This window comes from Hyperolius riggenbachi, chromosome 9, assembly GCF_040937935.1.
Source record: "Hyperolius riggenbachi isolate aHypRig1 chromosome 9, aHypRig1.pri, whole genome shotgun sequence".
NCBI classification, from domain to species: Eukaryota; Metazoa; Chordata; class Amphibia; order Anura; family Hyperoliidae; genus Hyperolius; species Hyperolius riggenbachi.
The window spans coordinates 34238900-34255498 of NC_090654.1; the positions used below are offsets into that span (position 1 = coordinate 34238900).

Here is a 16599-nt window from a genome sequence, read left to right on the forward strand (position 1 = left end):
ACAGTAAATAATGAAACAGAGCAGGGTAGGCGTTTTCTCTAATGTTCCCACTGATATATATGGTAAAATACATGAGGATGCTTCGTCTCTGATTCACTTTAACCTCGTTAGTGGTATGCCCGACACTGTCGGGCATACCACTCGCTGGCTTCAGGAGTCCCCCAGGGTTAATTAATTTGATCCAATGGCTGTAAAACCTTTAGCTAGCACTAGGCTAGCTAGTACAGGTGTCCAGCACCCCTCGATTGCCTGTGATCACCCCGCTAATACATTACCCAGCCTGGCTCCAGCGATCGGCGCAGCCTCCCCGCACAGCTCCGGGTCGCTCTATGGGGAGAATCAGGTTTGCGCATGACGTCGGCGACATCATGACGTCATGTGGATCCTCCCCATAGTAAAGACTGGAGCTGTGCGGGGAGGTTGCACCGATCACTGGATCCAGGCTGGGTAATGTATGAACTAGCTGGATCAGGTGATGGGGGTGCCAGACACTTGTACTAGCTAGCCTAGTGCTAGCTAAAGCTTTTCCAACCATTGGATCAAATGAATTAACCCTGGGGACACAAACTAGCAAAACCTCCTGAGCGGCGTAACGCTCAGGAAGTTAACCCTCTGCACTCACATCAACGTGGAACACCAGCAGCATTAAAAACAACTGGGTTTCAAAATTATGCGATTGAAGAAAGGGGAGGGTAGCTTCCAAAAAGGATTGCATGCAATAGTATTGTGTACTAGACCCTCACACCAGGATGAGATTTCTCCATTAACAGTAACGGTCCCTGCTCTATCTATACCAGTCAGCATGCAAGCAAAGACCGATTTATGTGCATGCGTGTGTTCCCTAAAATGGTTGAACCTGACAGGCCTCAGCAGGAATCCCAGGTTAGGAGGATGGAATGTTTGCTTGCGTGCTGACTAGTATAGGAGGAGTTAGGGACCCTTACTGTTAATGAGGAGACCTCATCGCTGGTGTAAGGGTCTAGTACACATTTCTATTGAATGCAATTCTTCAATTGCATAATTTTGCAACCTAGGTTTCTTAATCCTGCTAGTGTTCCAGTTTGATGTGAGTGTAGAGGGTTAATGATTGTTGAAATTAACATCTTATCCTCGTGTCACAGGGACGTCTGCTGAGCATGGAGAATAGGATTTTATTCCGGCACTTCTTTACATCCAATGCTGTCCAGTATAGGCGCAGGGCTGTGGAGGCAGTACAAAAATCATCCGACTCCTCAGTTTATGAAACCAGACTGACTCCAAGTACCCAAAATTACTCCGACCTCTCGACTCCAACTCCACAGCCCTGTACAGACGGTCAATGAGACGCTAATATTCCTGACTTGCATTCTGATAGAATGGAAATTTTATGTGGCTTGGAAACTGGCCAATCAAATACTCTTCCTGTTTCAGATAAACTCAATTCCACACTGCATAATATTTTCATGCAAGCTGGTATTATTTGCATCTCATAAAATAGCTTTACTTTCCAGCTATTCATAGAAAAACACAAATACAGAAAATTGCTCAGTATCACATATAATCAGCGTAGTAATAACAATTACAGTTCTACTTTTTTTTTTTTTAAAGTGAGTGTTATTTGTGTTCAAGAAAAATAAACCTTGCACATATGGGCATTGAAAACGGCCTAAGCCGCAACTTTTACAAGCTGTAGCAATACAAAAGACCCAAACATACCTTCTCCATCCTCCCTAGCCAAATTCCCTCCGCACCTCATGGTCACTCAATAGCTCCACCTCCAACTATTTCTCTCTTTCTTATGGTGGCCATACATGGTACACTTTTTTCATCCAATCTTACCATTTCTATGTAGTATAATGGTAAATTAAGTGAATATGCTGAAAGGATAATTTAGGCATCCAGTTTCTAAAGCATCATCAATCAGTTTTACTACAGGACAAAAAATGTTGCTGTTTGATATGCATTAGAGTGTTTGGAGCCATGCCTACTTCACTGATGCTGCAGCGCTGAATGACCTTTGACTAAATGCGCTTGTTAAAGGAACACTATCAATTAACAGTTTGTTTTTTTCTCAACCTGGGATTGAGAGAGTTCCTGGCGGGCGGGCGGATCGCTCAAACTCAGTCTTATCACTCGAATGACAGTCTGTACACACGCCCGATTTAGCGGGCGGACGTCTGAACGACGGGACGTTTAAACGACCCGTCGTTCAAAAAAAAAAAATCAGACGTGTGTATGGGCCTTTAATCTGACCTGACAGCAGAGTGAGCCATGAGGGGAAAGGGGGGGGGGGCGCATCTGTTAAACCTGTGTGAGAGAAAGTCCTGCGTCTCTGACTGAAGTGTCTGAAGACAGCCGAGGAAATGAAACTGGTTATAAACATTTGTAATTGTCTGTGTTGCCAGTGCCACACATCCTTTTCTTCGCTTTCAGAGAAAATTACTCTGTAGTCTGATGTGCAAAACAACAACAACGGCTGTGCATTGAAGCAGACACCTCTTGAGAATGAATTGTCCAATAGAACTAAATCCTACACACAATGAATTAAAGCTTTTGTCTCTGATATTTAACATGAAAAGTAGGAAAATGTTTACACAGCTACTTAGACATTATTTGTACAGTGTCATTTTAGAACACTTGGCTTGATAGCATTCCTTTAAGCTGAATACTCAAAGATGGATCAGTGAACCTCACAGCGCCGCCGCCTGAAGAACGAGGTTACCCGATCCATCTTCCTGCCAGTGGAAACACACGACGGGCACGAACGGGAAGTCAAGCGATCGCGGCACTTTGCGCAGAGGTTGTCAGGGATCTTAAAGATCTTATGCGCTGTGACAGTCGTTATCACCACACCGCCAAATGCGAGATTGCTGAAACGGTCGTGCAATGAAAAACAATTGCAGGAAAATTACCTGTGAAAAACGCGTAGCGTGTATGGGCCGTAATTTTGAAAAAGAGTTAACTGTTCTGTCATCCATTGTTCTCTGCGTACCTAGTTGCTGCCCCCCCCCCCCCCCCCCCCGCACTGCTGCAGTCCAGGGAGAGCCTAGATTTCTCCAGATCAAGGCAGGTGCCACAGGAAGGGGCGGGTAGCATTAGGTGTAAGGTAGTAGAAAGGTTAATTTAAAGAGAAACTGGGGGGGAGGGGGCTGGGCATTTTTCAGACGGAAGACTGAACTGTGCGCTTTTCAGGCAGTTCAGCATTCCGTCTGGCGCACAAGAGTGCCTTTTTGCTGCAATTAAACCGTGTTTGTAGCACCATGCATCCGTGCTTGGCACGGTGTTAGGAGTAGGTAGAGGGAGAATTAGTTTTAGGAGTAGGTAAAGTGACAGGTGGGGTTAGGCATAGGGTAGCAGTTAGCAATAGCCAGAGCCCAAATGACGATAAAAACTGTGTAATTCGGGCACCAGCAATTACGTGGGGAACAAAAAAAAAAAATTGGGTTCTCAGTACGGGAATAGTTTCACAAATAGACAGGAGAATCCTGCATGAAGAGGAGGACAGTTGCAAACTTCCAGAGGGTCCCAGGCAGCGGCAGGGGCCTCAAAGAGGACACAGAAAGCCTCTGGAGGAGCGGGAGACTTCCCTCTTCCTCAGTTAGGTATCAGGGCTGTGGAGTCGGTACAAAAATCATCTGACTCCAACTACTCAGTTTATGAAACCACTGACTCAAAGTACTCAAAATTGCTTCAACTCCGACTTCTTAACTCCCACTCCACAGTTCTTGCAAGGCTATGGAGTGGGTACAAAAATCACCCATGGAGTGGGTACAAGGCGGAAATAGCAGAACCCGATCGGATTCACTCTACTGCAAGTTCACTTCCACTTTAAATCAGGGAGGAAGGGGGGGGGGGGGCGTAATAATTCAGACCATAGACTCACTCCATAAACAGTTTGCACAGGTTCACTTTACATGTAGGTAAAGTGACATTATCCTTAGCCAATAAAACAAACAAAATCACTACTTCTGCTCCTCGAGAGGCCTACAGACAAGTTTCTTATAGACACAGTGGAAAATAAAAAGTCGAGTTACCTCCTAAAGTTGTTCTCCTGGTGTGGAGAGAGGTAGGCCATGTTGTACGGAGAGCTGTCCATGTTTGAAAGTTAAGAAAAATGACCACAGAAGGACAACAAATATCAACAAAGCCAAAGCATCAGAAAACACTCCTCCCCCATTACTGCCGACTCTGAACGTCTCGCTAAACAAAACGCTTTCTAAACAGTCTACATTCAGGTAGGGATTGAGGCTCAGGCCACTTTTACAACACGACATTGATAAAAAAAATAATAATCTGGGAAGCAGGGTTTTGATTACTCTAAACTGGCAATACCCAGTTGCACTCATTTGAACGACCAGAAAAAAAAAGTAGCACTATTCGGTCCATTGACTTGTATTGCAGCTACGCAACACCACATTCTATAGTAGTCAAATAACAGAAAAGGATAAAATTGGCACATTTACAACCTCCGGGGATGAAGACAGACAAGGCTTGCGGATAACACAATGCACTGATCCGATGCATACACAAACTTGAAGTGGAGTGCTCAGCCCAATGCAAATGAAGGTGAAAATAAAAACCAAGAAACGGGCAGCACTGCAGTTTGTCCACAAACTTTATTCCAAGGAAACGGCACAGTATAAAGGAGGATTCCTTCAGTGTATCCACAGTGAGGGGAGAGGTTGGTGGGTACAAGGTGCAACAAAGGGACAGCTAAGCATCTACCAGCCTCTGTTTGTTAGGAATAAAGTTTGTTGACAAGTTTTAGTGCTGCTCGCTTCCTGGATGTGTCTTTCTAAAGTGTAGCTGTCCACAGCAAACTATTACAGGGGGTGTTGGAAACAAACACTGTCCTCCATTGTTGCCTATAGCATTGTCAACTCTCACAGTGCTTTATCTAGAAAGTACTATTCACGATGATCTCTAGTTCCTAAATATGGCAATCATGACTTCTGAAATATTTTTAACAAAGTGTCCCCTCCCCTCCCCACAATGCCTGAGGGTCTTCATCTTCAGAGTCAGGCGATCCCACTAGCCAGCCAGAGGCTGCAGCTGAAGCATTGTTCGAGACGCTCCAAACGACAATCGGGTTCATTCAAGAAGCTTGCTCATTTTTCACCTTAAAGTGGACCCAAATTAAAAATACAAAATTTCAGAAACATCTATTTTCTAACTTATAATAATAAATAGCAGCCTTTTTTCAGCTGCATGATGACCAATATAAAATATTTTACATTTATGGGAGAAACCCCTCCCTTCCTTTCATATTGCCGGGACAGAATCCGGCAGACTGGTGGAGTAGATGGTGTCCGGCAATGGAGGAATTGCTAACGGCTGCCACCTGTATAACCCTAGATATGAAAAGAGAAGGGTGAAAAGCATGCACTGAAATGCTCATAGACTTGAAGGAGTGTTTATTTATCTTTGTATGTGTCAGAGTGGTGCAACTAAATAATTTGAATAAAAAAAAAAATGTTGGGTTTGGGTCCGCTTTAACTGTAAGGAGAGATACTTCAGGAGATAAACAGAAAAGGAGATATAAATCATAAGTTTGATAAGAAGAGGTACAGTAAATAATGAGTTAGGATACATAAGGAAACCTGTAAAAGTAAAGCTTTACTCACCTGGGGCTTCATCCAGCCCCTAGAACTCTATACGGTGCCACGCTGAAGTTCCGCTGTGCTCCAGGCCACCGCTGCCCCCTCCCTTATGCGGTCTGTACTTGCACAGTTCAAGTCTCCGTGAACTGTGCAAGTGCAGAGCGTGCCTGTGGCCGATCACGAGAGGTGCACATGCGCAGAACATCACAACATGGCCAAGGGTCGTGATCTTACGGAGGGGACAAAGGAGCACAGGGAAAGTTTGCTGTGGCACCTTATAGACTTCTAGGGGCTGGAAGAAGTACCAGGTGAGTGAAACTCTTTTTCAGGTCGCCTCATGTACCCTTTAAAGTTAACCTGTTAAAAAAAAGGGGGGGGGGGGGTTACTCACCTCAGGAGGGGAATGCCTTTGGATTCTAAAGAGGCTTCCCCCGTCCTCTCAATATGGTGCTGGGAATCCTTGAAAAGTGGCCTCCTCGCGCATGTGCGTTAGCTCCGTCAGATACAGTAATGCCTGAATAGGTCTATGCTACTGCACACGTGGCTCGCGCCTGCACAATGGTGCGGACCAGAACCAACCCAGCTTTTTCTGAGGAAAGCCGTGCGGGACAGAGCTACATGTCCACAAGCGTTTTCGGGAACCCCACAGTTGGAACTGAGGGACAAGTTAATAAATAAGTTGAAATAATTCAACAGAAAAGCTTTGTGAATCAGCCCCAATGTTGCCAACTCTTTCCCCCACAATGACTGTGCCCTCCACTGCATCACACCGCTACAACCAGCAATGCCAGGTTCTCTTTAGGCCCAGCGGCCTCTCTGTTAATCTAGCTTTAAGCAGGTCTTAGAAAGGATATCTGACGCATGTAGCGCCGCATTGGTGACATCATACGACGATGATCTCTGTGCACTCGCTCCACCAGCCCGTGGTGGCGGGTACTCCGTGTTGAGTCCAGCGGAGACTGGGGAGGCCCCTGCAAGAGAAGAGGTGGAAAAGGGGTAACACTCACAGCTTACACTAGGAAGCTAAGGAGACATCTAGAAAAGGCTGATGACTGTCACCAACCTGGAACTCAGCTGAGCCGCTGCCTATCTGGTTGACATTAGGCAGAGATCCACCATAGCAGGAACCTCGCATGTGAGCCACCCGCAGCTTTTGCACCTGGACCTGGATAGGATCACAGAGAAACCAATCAGAGATCATCCTATTAGTCATTACTGTCTGCACTGCATGGGTCAGCTAGTCTGGCAGGCGAGAGGTGGGAGGTGGTTACTAAACCATCAGGTAATGTATGGTGGTCAGAAAACTCAGTGTTCTCCCCAGGCTCTTTTAGGCGGGTGCTCCACCCAGCTATTTTTGGTGACCACCCGGCTGTTATCTGCTCATCTCCTCCTCTGTAGTAAACAGAGAAGTGCCAGCCCTGCATTCTCTCATCTCACCCCACCCGGCTACCTTTTCATACCATCCGGCTGGAAAAAAATTCTGGGGAGAACACTAACTGGTAGTCAGATGAGGAATATAGCAATAAGTCAAGATAATCAACGAGATGCAAATATGTGCGAGTTCATGCAGGCTTATGTAAATTTTTATTGAAATATATAAATGGACCATTCAAGTCCCGCCCAGGTTTAAATTGATTGATTTATTTTCAAGCTGCATATATTTGCATTAAAAAAATACATAAATCTGCATGAACTTGGAAACATTTGCATCTCATTGGTCACCCCTAGTAATCAGTAGAGTGACAGAGGAGGGTCCTAGTGGTCATTCACAGAACTGTAAGGCTAGGGACCCACTTGCGGCAACGTTCGTCAATAACAAAGTGGTTTTGGCGCGATTCCGGATCAATCACAATTTGACCCTCATTGGCCTGGATGCTGTCCATCCAAATCACTCGCAAAAATGATGCAGTCTAGCATTTTCCGGTTCACGATCACACAATGCTGCTGTAAGCTCACTCCTATAGCAAAGCGCTTTTATTATTATTATTATTTATTTATAAAGTGCCAACATATTCCGTGGCGCTGTACAATGTAAGAAAACAAACAAGGGATACATAATGATACAATGATATACATCAAATATGAACACTGATACAAGATACAGCACTGCTGATTACAATTTGATTTAACATGATGACTAAAATGTATAAAAGTCTAACAGAGTGCAAGCAATGAAATGAATAACATTCCATGACACAAAAGGGTGAGAGCCCTGCCCTTGCGAGCTTACAATCTAAAGGAATGGGGTGGAAACAAGAGGTGGGGATGTATACAGTATATGTACAGGCAGTGCGTAATTAGGTTATTTAGTGGGTGCATGGCCTAAGCTAGAGAATATGCTTGTCGGAAAAGGTGGGTTTTGAGGGAGCGTTTAAAGATTTCAAAGGTGGGAGAGTGGCGGATGTGTTGTGGAAGGGCATTCCAGAGGAGGGGTGAGGCACGTGAGAAGTCTTGTACACGTGAATGTGAGGAGCTCGTGTGCAGATCTGAGATTGCGGTTGGGTTGGTATCTGGAGACTAGTGAGGAGATGTACAGGGGAGAGAGATTGTGGAGAGCTTTGTAGGTTAGGGTTAAGAGTTTGAACTGAATCCTCTCATTAATTGGTAGCCAGTGAAGAGCTTGACAGAGAGGGTCAGCAGAGGAAGAGCGAGAGGAGAGATGAATGAGTCGAGCAGCAGAGTTCAGTACAGAATTGAGCGGTGTTAGTTGGAAGTCCACCAAGCAATATATTGCAATAGTCCAATCGAGATATAATAAGAGCATGTACTAACATTTTGGTTGTGTCTTGGGAGAGAAAAGGTCGGATACGTGCTATGTTTTTCAGTTGGAAATGGCAGGAGCTGGTTAGGGAGTTAATGTGAGGAGTAAATGAGAGAGAAGAATCAAATATTACCCCCAAGCACCATGCTTTGGGAACTGATGTTATAGACATGTTGTTAACATTTATTGTAATATCAGGCAAAGGGGTGGACAGGGATGGTGGAAAGACTATTAGTTCAGTTTTATTCATATTAAGTTTTAGGAATCACCGAGATTCATACAAAGCATGACTCGCTACTAAAAGTTCTGTAGTGGGCCCCTAGCCTAAGACAGTGGACAGTGTTTCTAGTGGACAGAGGACTGGTGAGGCGCCTGATGGTCGACCAGCAGAGCGGAGGGGCACCCGGTGGTCAGCCAGTCACACGGAGGGGCACCCGGTGGTCAGCCAGTCACACGGAGGGGCACCCGGTGGTCAGCCAGTCACACGGAGGGGCACCCGGTGGTCAGCCAGTCACACGGAGGGGCACCCGGTGGTCAGCCAGTCAGCAGGGCAGAGGCACACCTGGCAGTTGGTCAGGAAATTGCAACTGTACTAATGATCAGTCAGATGAGCAGAAGACCTGTTGGTCAGTCAGAAAAGTGGAGAAGGATCTAATTGGGTAACCAGAATGCGAATCTGGCGGTCAGTCAAGAGGATCAGAGGTGATCTGGTGGTCAGACAGGAACTCAAAGTATTCTCAGGAAGTCATAAGAAGTCAGGCCGTGGAAAATGAATTGGTTGCTACATAGGAGATCAGACAGGAGAAATCTTGGCCAATAGGAAGCCCATAGGATCACCATCTGGTGGCAAGTCGAGAGGCGAAAGGAGGATCTAGTGCCAAGTAAGATGACGGGAGATCTGATAGTCAGTCAGGTATAAGGAGGACCTGGTGGACAGTCAGGGGACAGGAGCAGGGTCTGGTGGACAGTCAGGGGACAGGAGCAGGGTCTGGTGGACAGTCAGGGGACAGGAGCAGGGTCTGGTGGACAGTCAGGGGACAGGAGCAGGGTCTGGTGGACAGTCAGGGGACAGGAGCAGGGTCTGGTGGACAGTCAGGGGACAGGAGCAGGGTCTGGTGGACAGTCAGGGGACAGGAGCAGGGTCTGGTGGACAGTCAGGGGACAGGAGCAGGGTCTGGTGGACAGTAAGGGGACAGGAGGGTCTGGTGGACATGCAGAGGACAGGAGGGTCTGGTGGACATGCAGAGGACAGGAGGGTCTGGTGGACATTCAGGGGACAGGAGGGTCTGGTGGACATTCAGGGGACAGGAGGGTCTGGTGGACATGCAGGGGACAGGAGGGTCTGGTGGACATGCAGAGGACAGGAGGGTCTGGTGGACATGCAGAGGACAGGAGGGTCTGGTGGACATGCAGAGGACAGGAGGGTCTGGTGGACATGCAGAGGACAGGAGGGTCTGGTGGACATGCAGAGGACAGGAGGGTCTGGTGGACATGCAGAGGACAGGAGGGTCTGGTGGACATGCAGAGGACAGGAGGGTCTGGTGGACATGCAGGGGACAGGAGGGTCTGGTGGACATGCAGGGGACAGGAGGGTCTGGTGGACATGCAGGGGACAGGAGGGTCTGGTGGACATGCAGGGGACAGGAGGGTCTGGTGGACATGCAGGGGACAGGAGGGTCTGGTGGACATGCAGGGGACAGGAGGGTCTGGTGGACATGCAGAGGACAGGAGGGTCTGGTGGACATGCAGAGGACAGGAGGGTCTGGTGGACATGCAGAGGACAGGAGGGTCTGGTGGACATGCAGAGGACAGGAGGGTCTGGTGGACATGCAGAGGACAGGAGGGTCTGGTGGACATGCAGAGGACAGGAGGGTCTGGTGGGCATGCAGAGGACAGGAGGGTCTGGTGGACATGCAGAGGACAGGAGCAGGCTCTGGTGGTCATGCAGAGGACAGGAGCAGGCTCTGGTGGTGAGTGTGACAGGTGGGGGATGGTCTTATACTAGCTGTATACTTCACAATAGGACAGATGTATAAAAAAAACAATGCAAGGAGAATTTAAGTCATACCAATGCAAAAGTAGAGCAGATGTCCAGATCAAGGACTCTGATTTAGCAATCTCCTTTTGCACCGGTTTTGATAAATCTGACCCATTGCTCTTAAAGCAGATCTGAGCTTCCTCTCTCTTCTAAAAGATAAGCAACAGCATAATAATCTTTAAAGAAAAACATTTGTTACAGCTTACAGAACTACTGCAATACATCTGCAGTGTGTCTACTTTCTGCTTTCATGAAAGCAGAGAAAGGGTTAGCCTCCCGTGTTTACATATTAGCTGTGTCTGCCGAGACTGCTGAATTTCTGTGCTGACATCTGAGAGCTCAAATTACACTTGTGATTACTTGAAGATGGGGGTATTAGACAGACTTTTCTCTCTAAAAACACACGGGGTGGATTTTTCCATGTCTTCCTTGTGTCCTGTGCAAGAGTTCAGGTCCACTTTAATCAATTATATGTTCCATTCTATAAACTCATTGAATCAAACAAAAACTAATAAAAAAAAAAACACGAGCCTGAAGTTTGAACAAAAACATGATTGAGAAAAGCATCAATTTTAATTGATTAAACATGCGAAAATGATGAAGCTTTGCCCTTCATTGACTGGTACAGCATTTTCTTTGCCTTTCAAACATACTTCTGCTAAAATCTGTCCCGAACAGAGCAATGCAAAGTGGTCAAGTAACTGCTAATCCCCACTCGATTGCCAATCGGGGGTAATCGATCTATTGCCAGATCTAACAATTATTGAATGGTGTATGGCTAAAGTGGGTGTTGGTATTTCATGGTCATTCAGGCAACAGCTGATAAGTGAAGGACTTGGTGGTCAACCAAATGAGGAGCATCTAGTACTCAATATGGGGGAACTGAAGGGGTTCGATTGTGGGGGTCAGTCGGGAAAAGGGAAAAAGGTCAGTTATTATGGACCATCCGGTAACAGGCAGAAACTAGTAGTCAGTCTGGAGCGACTTCAAGGTATCCCGGCATCAAGCGAGACCTGCTGGTATGAAACCCAGCATTTCTCCTTTGCTCTAAAATATTATTTAGAGCATATTATATACTACCACCATTTTTTTTTACTAGAACAGAATTCAACTAGTTAAACACAGGACTTGAAAGCTCCCTGCAGTGGAAAGCTGGACGCATCCGAACTGGAGATAACATTATCTTGTGTTTACTTAATTGTATCAAGTGAGGAATGTAAACATTCTCTGGCAATTCAGACACTCCAGAACACAGGCAGATACTCAGAAAGCATTTCTGGGTACATTACAACATGAATACACCAGTTATGAATAAAATGCAATGTCAGCTCTCAGAGCAAAAAAATTGTACTTTGGGAACTTGAAATTTCTTAATTAATAATAATAATTACGCACAAAAGCAAATATGATAACTGTATGGGATATAAAAAGTAGGAAAACATGTTTTTATTGAATATTATGTCAGTTTTATACCGCTTTAAATTAGGAGACACAGCCAGGTGGTAGGGGAAGGATATGGGAAACCAGTTGACAAGGGAAAAATCTGTTGGTCACTCAAGTGGTATCAAGAGTAATATTAGTCTACAAGAGAAAGATCTGATGGCCCATCATACAACAAGGAGTAATGTGGCAGTTCATCACATGACGGGGGAGGGGGTTCTAGAGCCTTGCCATATGGTAAACGGAATAAAGCAATCCATCATATGACAAAAGGGGACACTGACATCATATGACAAGAAGGGGAGGTGGTCCTTCATATGACAAAGAGGTGGGGCTGGTGGCCTGCCATATCACAAGAGGGGGATTTGAACCTGTCTTACAACAACTTAAAAATATAGTGGGAAATTAGACTGTGATTATGGTAGGATTAGATTGTGAGATCATCTGAGGACAGTCAGTGACAGGACTATGTACTTTGTAAAGTAAAGATGTCAGGGTTATATAAATACACAATATAGTAGAGTCCCTGTTACCCAAAACGCAACTAACCAGCAGTATCAACCAACCAGCACAAATTGCTGACAGTGCTCACAATGGTGAAGGCCAACTACTTAGGCTCTGTAGGTTCAGCTGTGCTTAAAAACTTAAAGGGTTCTGACAACCAGCATTTCTACTTTGCTTTAAAAGATTCCTCACAGCTTGAAAGATACTATCCCAGAATTTTTTGTTCAGCAGAACATCACTGAAATGGTTAAACAAAGCACTTTGTCCTGCTATTCAGCTTCAAATCTGCATCCAAACTGTAGATAACGGTATCTTTGTTTACATTCCAATCTTGTTACAATGTGTGTAAACACAGTGTAACGGGAAAATAATCTCTCTGTGAATCTCCCTGTGCTTCACACACACAGATCAGAATAGCTCATTAGAAGATGTTAATATATAATAAAAAGCAGTTTAAATAAAATTCAATGACAGCTTTTAGGGCACGATAAACTACACTTTCGAAACTTTTAATTTGTAAACAGACAATATTACTTGTGCACAAAAGCAAATATGATAACTGTATGAGTAATAAAAAAGTAGGAAAACACATTTTTATTGAATGTTATGGTGGAGTTTCAGACCACTTTAACCTTCTTGCTGGTTTTTTTTTTTACTGCACGCTTTTTTACTTTGCTAGCTGCGTGCATATCCCGCTACCCGCCGCTTCCCCCCCCCCCCCCTCCAGACCCCTTGCGCAGCCTGGCCAATCAGTGCCAGGCAGCGCTTAGGGGTGAATCGGGATTCCCTCTGACGTCCCAACGTCGGTGACGTCATCCCGCCCCGTCGCCATGGCGACGGGGGAAGCCCTGCAGGAAATCCCGTTCTGAACGGGATTTGCTTACTCTGATCGCTGGAGGCGATCGGAGTGGGTGGGGGGATGCCGCTTGTCAGCAGCTATCAATACATGATTCAACAAAAAAAATTTTTTTTAAAGTGCTGTGCCGCCCCCTTGCCGTCAGAATTGGAACGGCAAGGGGGTTAAGGCTTACACTCCTCTAGTGACCAGGTTATTTTTTACTATGCAGTGTTCTGCAACTTTAACAGCTCGCTGCATAGCCATACAACTTAGCACACAAATAAGTCTGCCCCCCTTTCTGAGCTTTCTGTTAATAGGCTCTGACTGCTGCTGCAGGCTTTGTTAAAAATGTTTCTTATTAATTTATTTGCTCTTTTATTTTAAATAAAATTTACAATTTTTTTCCCCCTATCCCCTCCCCTCCCCCAAAGTCCAATCAGGGCGAACATCTCTCATAGGCATCAGCTTATGAGAGGGGATCACAAGGTGATCCGGTACAGGGGACAGCCAAGTGACAGGGCTGTATGCAGTACAGATCGCAGCGCTGTACAACATAAACAAACGGCGATTTCTTTTTTTAAGGGCCTTTTTCCACTGCACAGCTGAATCGCAAAATCACAAATCACTAGTGATTTTTAAATCGGTAGGGTTGCTACCTTATCATAGAAATCATGAGAAGTATTTTCCACTGTAGTGATTCGATTTGCAAATTGCAACCGCTTTCTGGAGAGATTTTAAGAGGGATAATGCAACGCAAATGAAAAATCGCAATCGCTGGTGTTTGTGATTTGAGATTGCTTGTGGAAAAGGGCCCTTACAGTCTGCCAGCAGCGATCGCTGCTGGCAGACTGTGAGCTCGTCACTCAAGCATGGATGCGTGTGCTATACACTCCTGGTGACATCAGCGGGAGCGAGGACACGGTAACGCAGGCGCATTGGTTTTCAGACTTTAAAGTCTGAAATTCCAGAAGTGAACCGGAGGTGGGGCTGGAGCATCGGTGAGTGGCTACGTGGGCACAGGATGTCTGTGGGGGACCATTAGAAGCCCCGGGTAAGTTCAACTCATTTTCCCCCGACCCCCCTACAGTATTCCTTTAAAGAGAACCCGAGGTGGGAATTACTTTTACTATTGGGGCACAGAGGCTGGTTGTGCGCACTAAGACCAGCCTCTGTTGCCCCATCGTGTGCCTCCATGTCCCCCCTGCTCGCCGCTATACCCCCCGCATTGCTGGCTGTGTCGCCAGCTCAATGTTTACCTTGCGCTGTCAGTCAGCGCCGCTCCCCCGCCTCCTCCGCATCGGCGCCACCCGCCGCGTCACTTCCCTCCTATCAGCGGGAGGGAAGGGACACGGGCGGGTGCGCCGATGCGGAGGAGGCAGGGGAGCAGCGCTGACTGACAGCGCAAGGTAAACATTGAGCTGGCGACACGCTGCGTGTCGCCAGCAATGCGGGGGGTATAGCGGCGAGCAGGGGGGACATGGAGGCACACGATGGGGCAACAGAGGCTGGTCTTAGTGCGCACAACCAGCCTCTGTGCCCCAATAGTAAAAGTAATTCCCACCTCGGGTTCTCTTTAAGTAAGATTTGATAAACATGTGTATATGTACATTGCAAACTATGCAAAAAAATATACTGTGTTTTCTACCTTCAGCTTCAGCTCTGCAAAAAACAGTTTGTTTTTTTCCAGTCAGGAGCCAGTCCGACTATAGCATTCCTCACTGATGAGGAATTACAGCCATAAAACCCTTTCCTGGCAGAGAACTGGGCTTTTGAGAACCCTAAAAAAGGTCAATAGTTCATATATTTTACTGTGTGACACATAGACTGTCTCATTAAACTGAGACAAAACAATATATCTACTTTCCTACGTTTTAAAACATAACATAAAACTATGGTCATTAATTGAAGTAGAAGGATTGATACAAGTGTTTATCTCATCGGTTTATTTTCACTGACGTTTCATAAGGCTCAGTTCTCCAATCACAGCACAAAGCATTGCGATTGGCCAAAGTGCGGGTGTAGTTTACTAAAACCTATTGGAAACCTAGCAGGTCAGGAGGGTGCTGTCCACCTAATCACATTACAGCTGAATTTCCCTATGAGGTTTCCTGCTGGGTCCCCTAAAGTAGACAAGTGCCCAGTCAGGTGGCATGGGGGAAATCTGGTGGTCAGTCAGGTGACATTAGAGAGAACTAGTTATTAATCAGGAGAGAGACCTGGTGGTCAGCCAGATGACATGGGGGATCTGCTGGTTAGTCAGGTGACATGAGGGGGATTTGGTGGTCAGTCAGGTGACAGGTGGGGGATCTGATGGCAACACACATGATCTGCTGGTCAGTCAGGTTACAGGTGGAATCTGCTGATCAGTCAGAGGACAGGTGGGGGATCTGCTGGTGACAGGTGGGATCTGATGGTCAGTCTGGTGACAGGCAGGATCTGCTGATCAGACAGGTGGGGGATTTGGTGGTGACAGGTGAGATCCGATGGTCACTCAGGTGACAGGTGGGATCTGGTGGTCAGTCAGGTTACAGGCTGGGGATCTGCTGGCGACAGGTGGGATCTGATGGTCACTCAGGTGACAGGTTGGGGATCTGATGGTGACAGGTGGGATCTGGTGGTCAGTCAGGTGGCATGAGGGGAATTTGGTAGTGACAGGTGGGATCTGCTGGTCAGTCAGGTGACAGGTGAGATCTGCTGGTCAGTCAGGTGACATAAGGGGGATCTGGTAGTGACAGGTGGGATCTGCTGGTCAGTCAAGTGACATAAGGGGAATCTGGTGTTTAGTCAGGTGACATAAGGGGGATCTGGTAGTGCCAGGTGGGATCTGGTGGTCAGTCAGGTGACAGGTGGGAGACCTGGTAGTGGGTCAGGTGACAGGAGAAATGACAGGTGACTGAGGGGGTGTCCAGTGGGGGAGGGGATCGGCCATGTGTAAAATGACGTCACGCGTTACCCGGGCGGAGCTGAGGTCGGCCATGACTTCCACGAATGCCGCCGTCTCTTCGGCCTGGCGCTGTCTCTGCAGCGCTATCTTTTCGCTGAATTTCCGCGGAGCTGAGGAGCCCGGAGCCGCCATCTTTCCTCCTTCCGCCAGGCGCGTTCGGTCCCGCCCACCCCGACCGGGGCTCCCAAACTGCCCCGCCCACCGTTCAGGCGCCACTAGCACTACGAGACCACGCCTTGTGCTTTTTTTCCCTGCCCCGCCCACCAAATCACCGCAATTTCAACCCCGCGGGCTGGGGGAGGAATTACCGCCCCTTGCTGCTTCCGCCGCCATGACTGCGACCCCGCCAGACCGGATGTACAACAGATAATGCCTCCCCTCCCACCACCACAATGCAATAGTCTAATAATTAATTCCTCCTTCGCTTCTGCCTTGGCCCGCTTCCACTAGAGCAGTGATCTGCAAACTTGGCTCTCCAGCTGTTAAAGAGAACCA

The 16599-nt window shown here is 46.9% G+C and overlaps 1 protein-coding gene across 1 annotated transcript in view; it reads right to left on the reverse strand.

Annotated features, from left to right (window-relative positions):
* Positions 1-16262, reverse strand: part of CRTC2 (CREB regulated transcription coactivator 2) — a 42609-nt gene extending 26347 nt beyond the window's left edge. The window contains exons 1-4 of the mRNA XM_068252443.1: positions 16114-16262; positions 6643-6744; positions 6432-6550; positions 4014-4073 (exon numbers count right to left, since the gene is read on the reverse strand). Coding sequence (XP_068108544.1) covers positions 4014-4073; positions 6432-6550; positions 6643-6744; positions 16114-16236 — 404 coding nt within the window. The 5' untranslated portion in view covers positions 16237-16262. The remainder of the gene's footprint in view (positions 1-4013; positions 4074-6431; positions 6551-6642; positions 6745-16113) is intronic.
* Between the last annotated feature and the right edge of the window lie 337 nt (positions 16263-16599).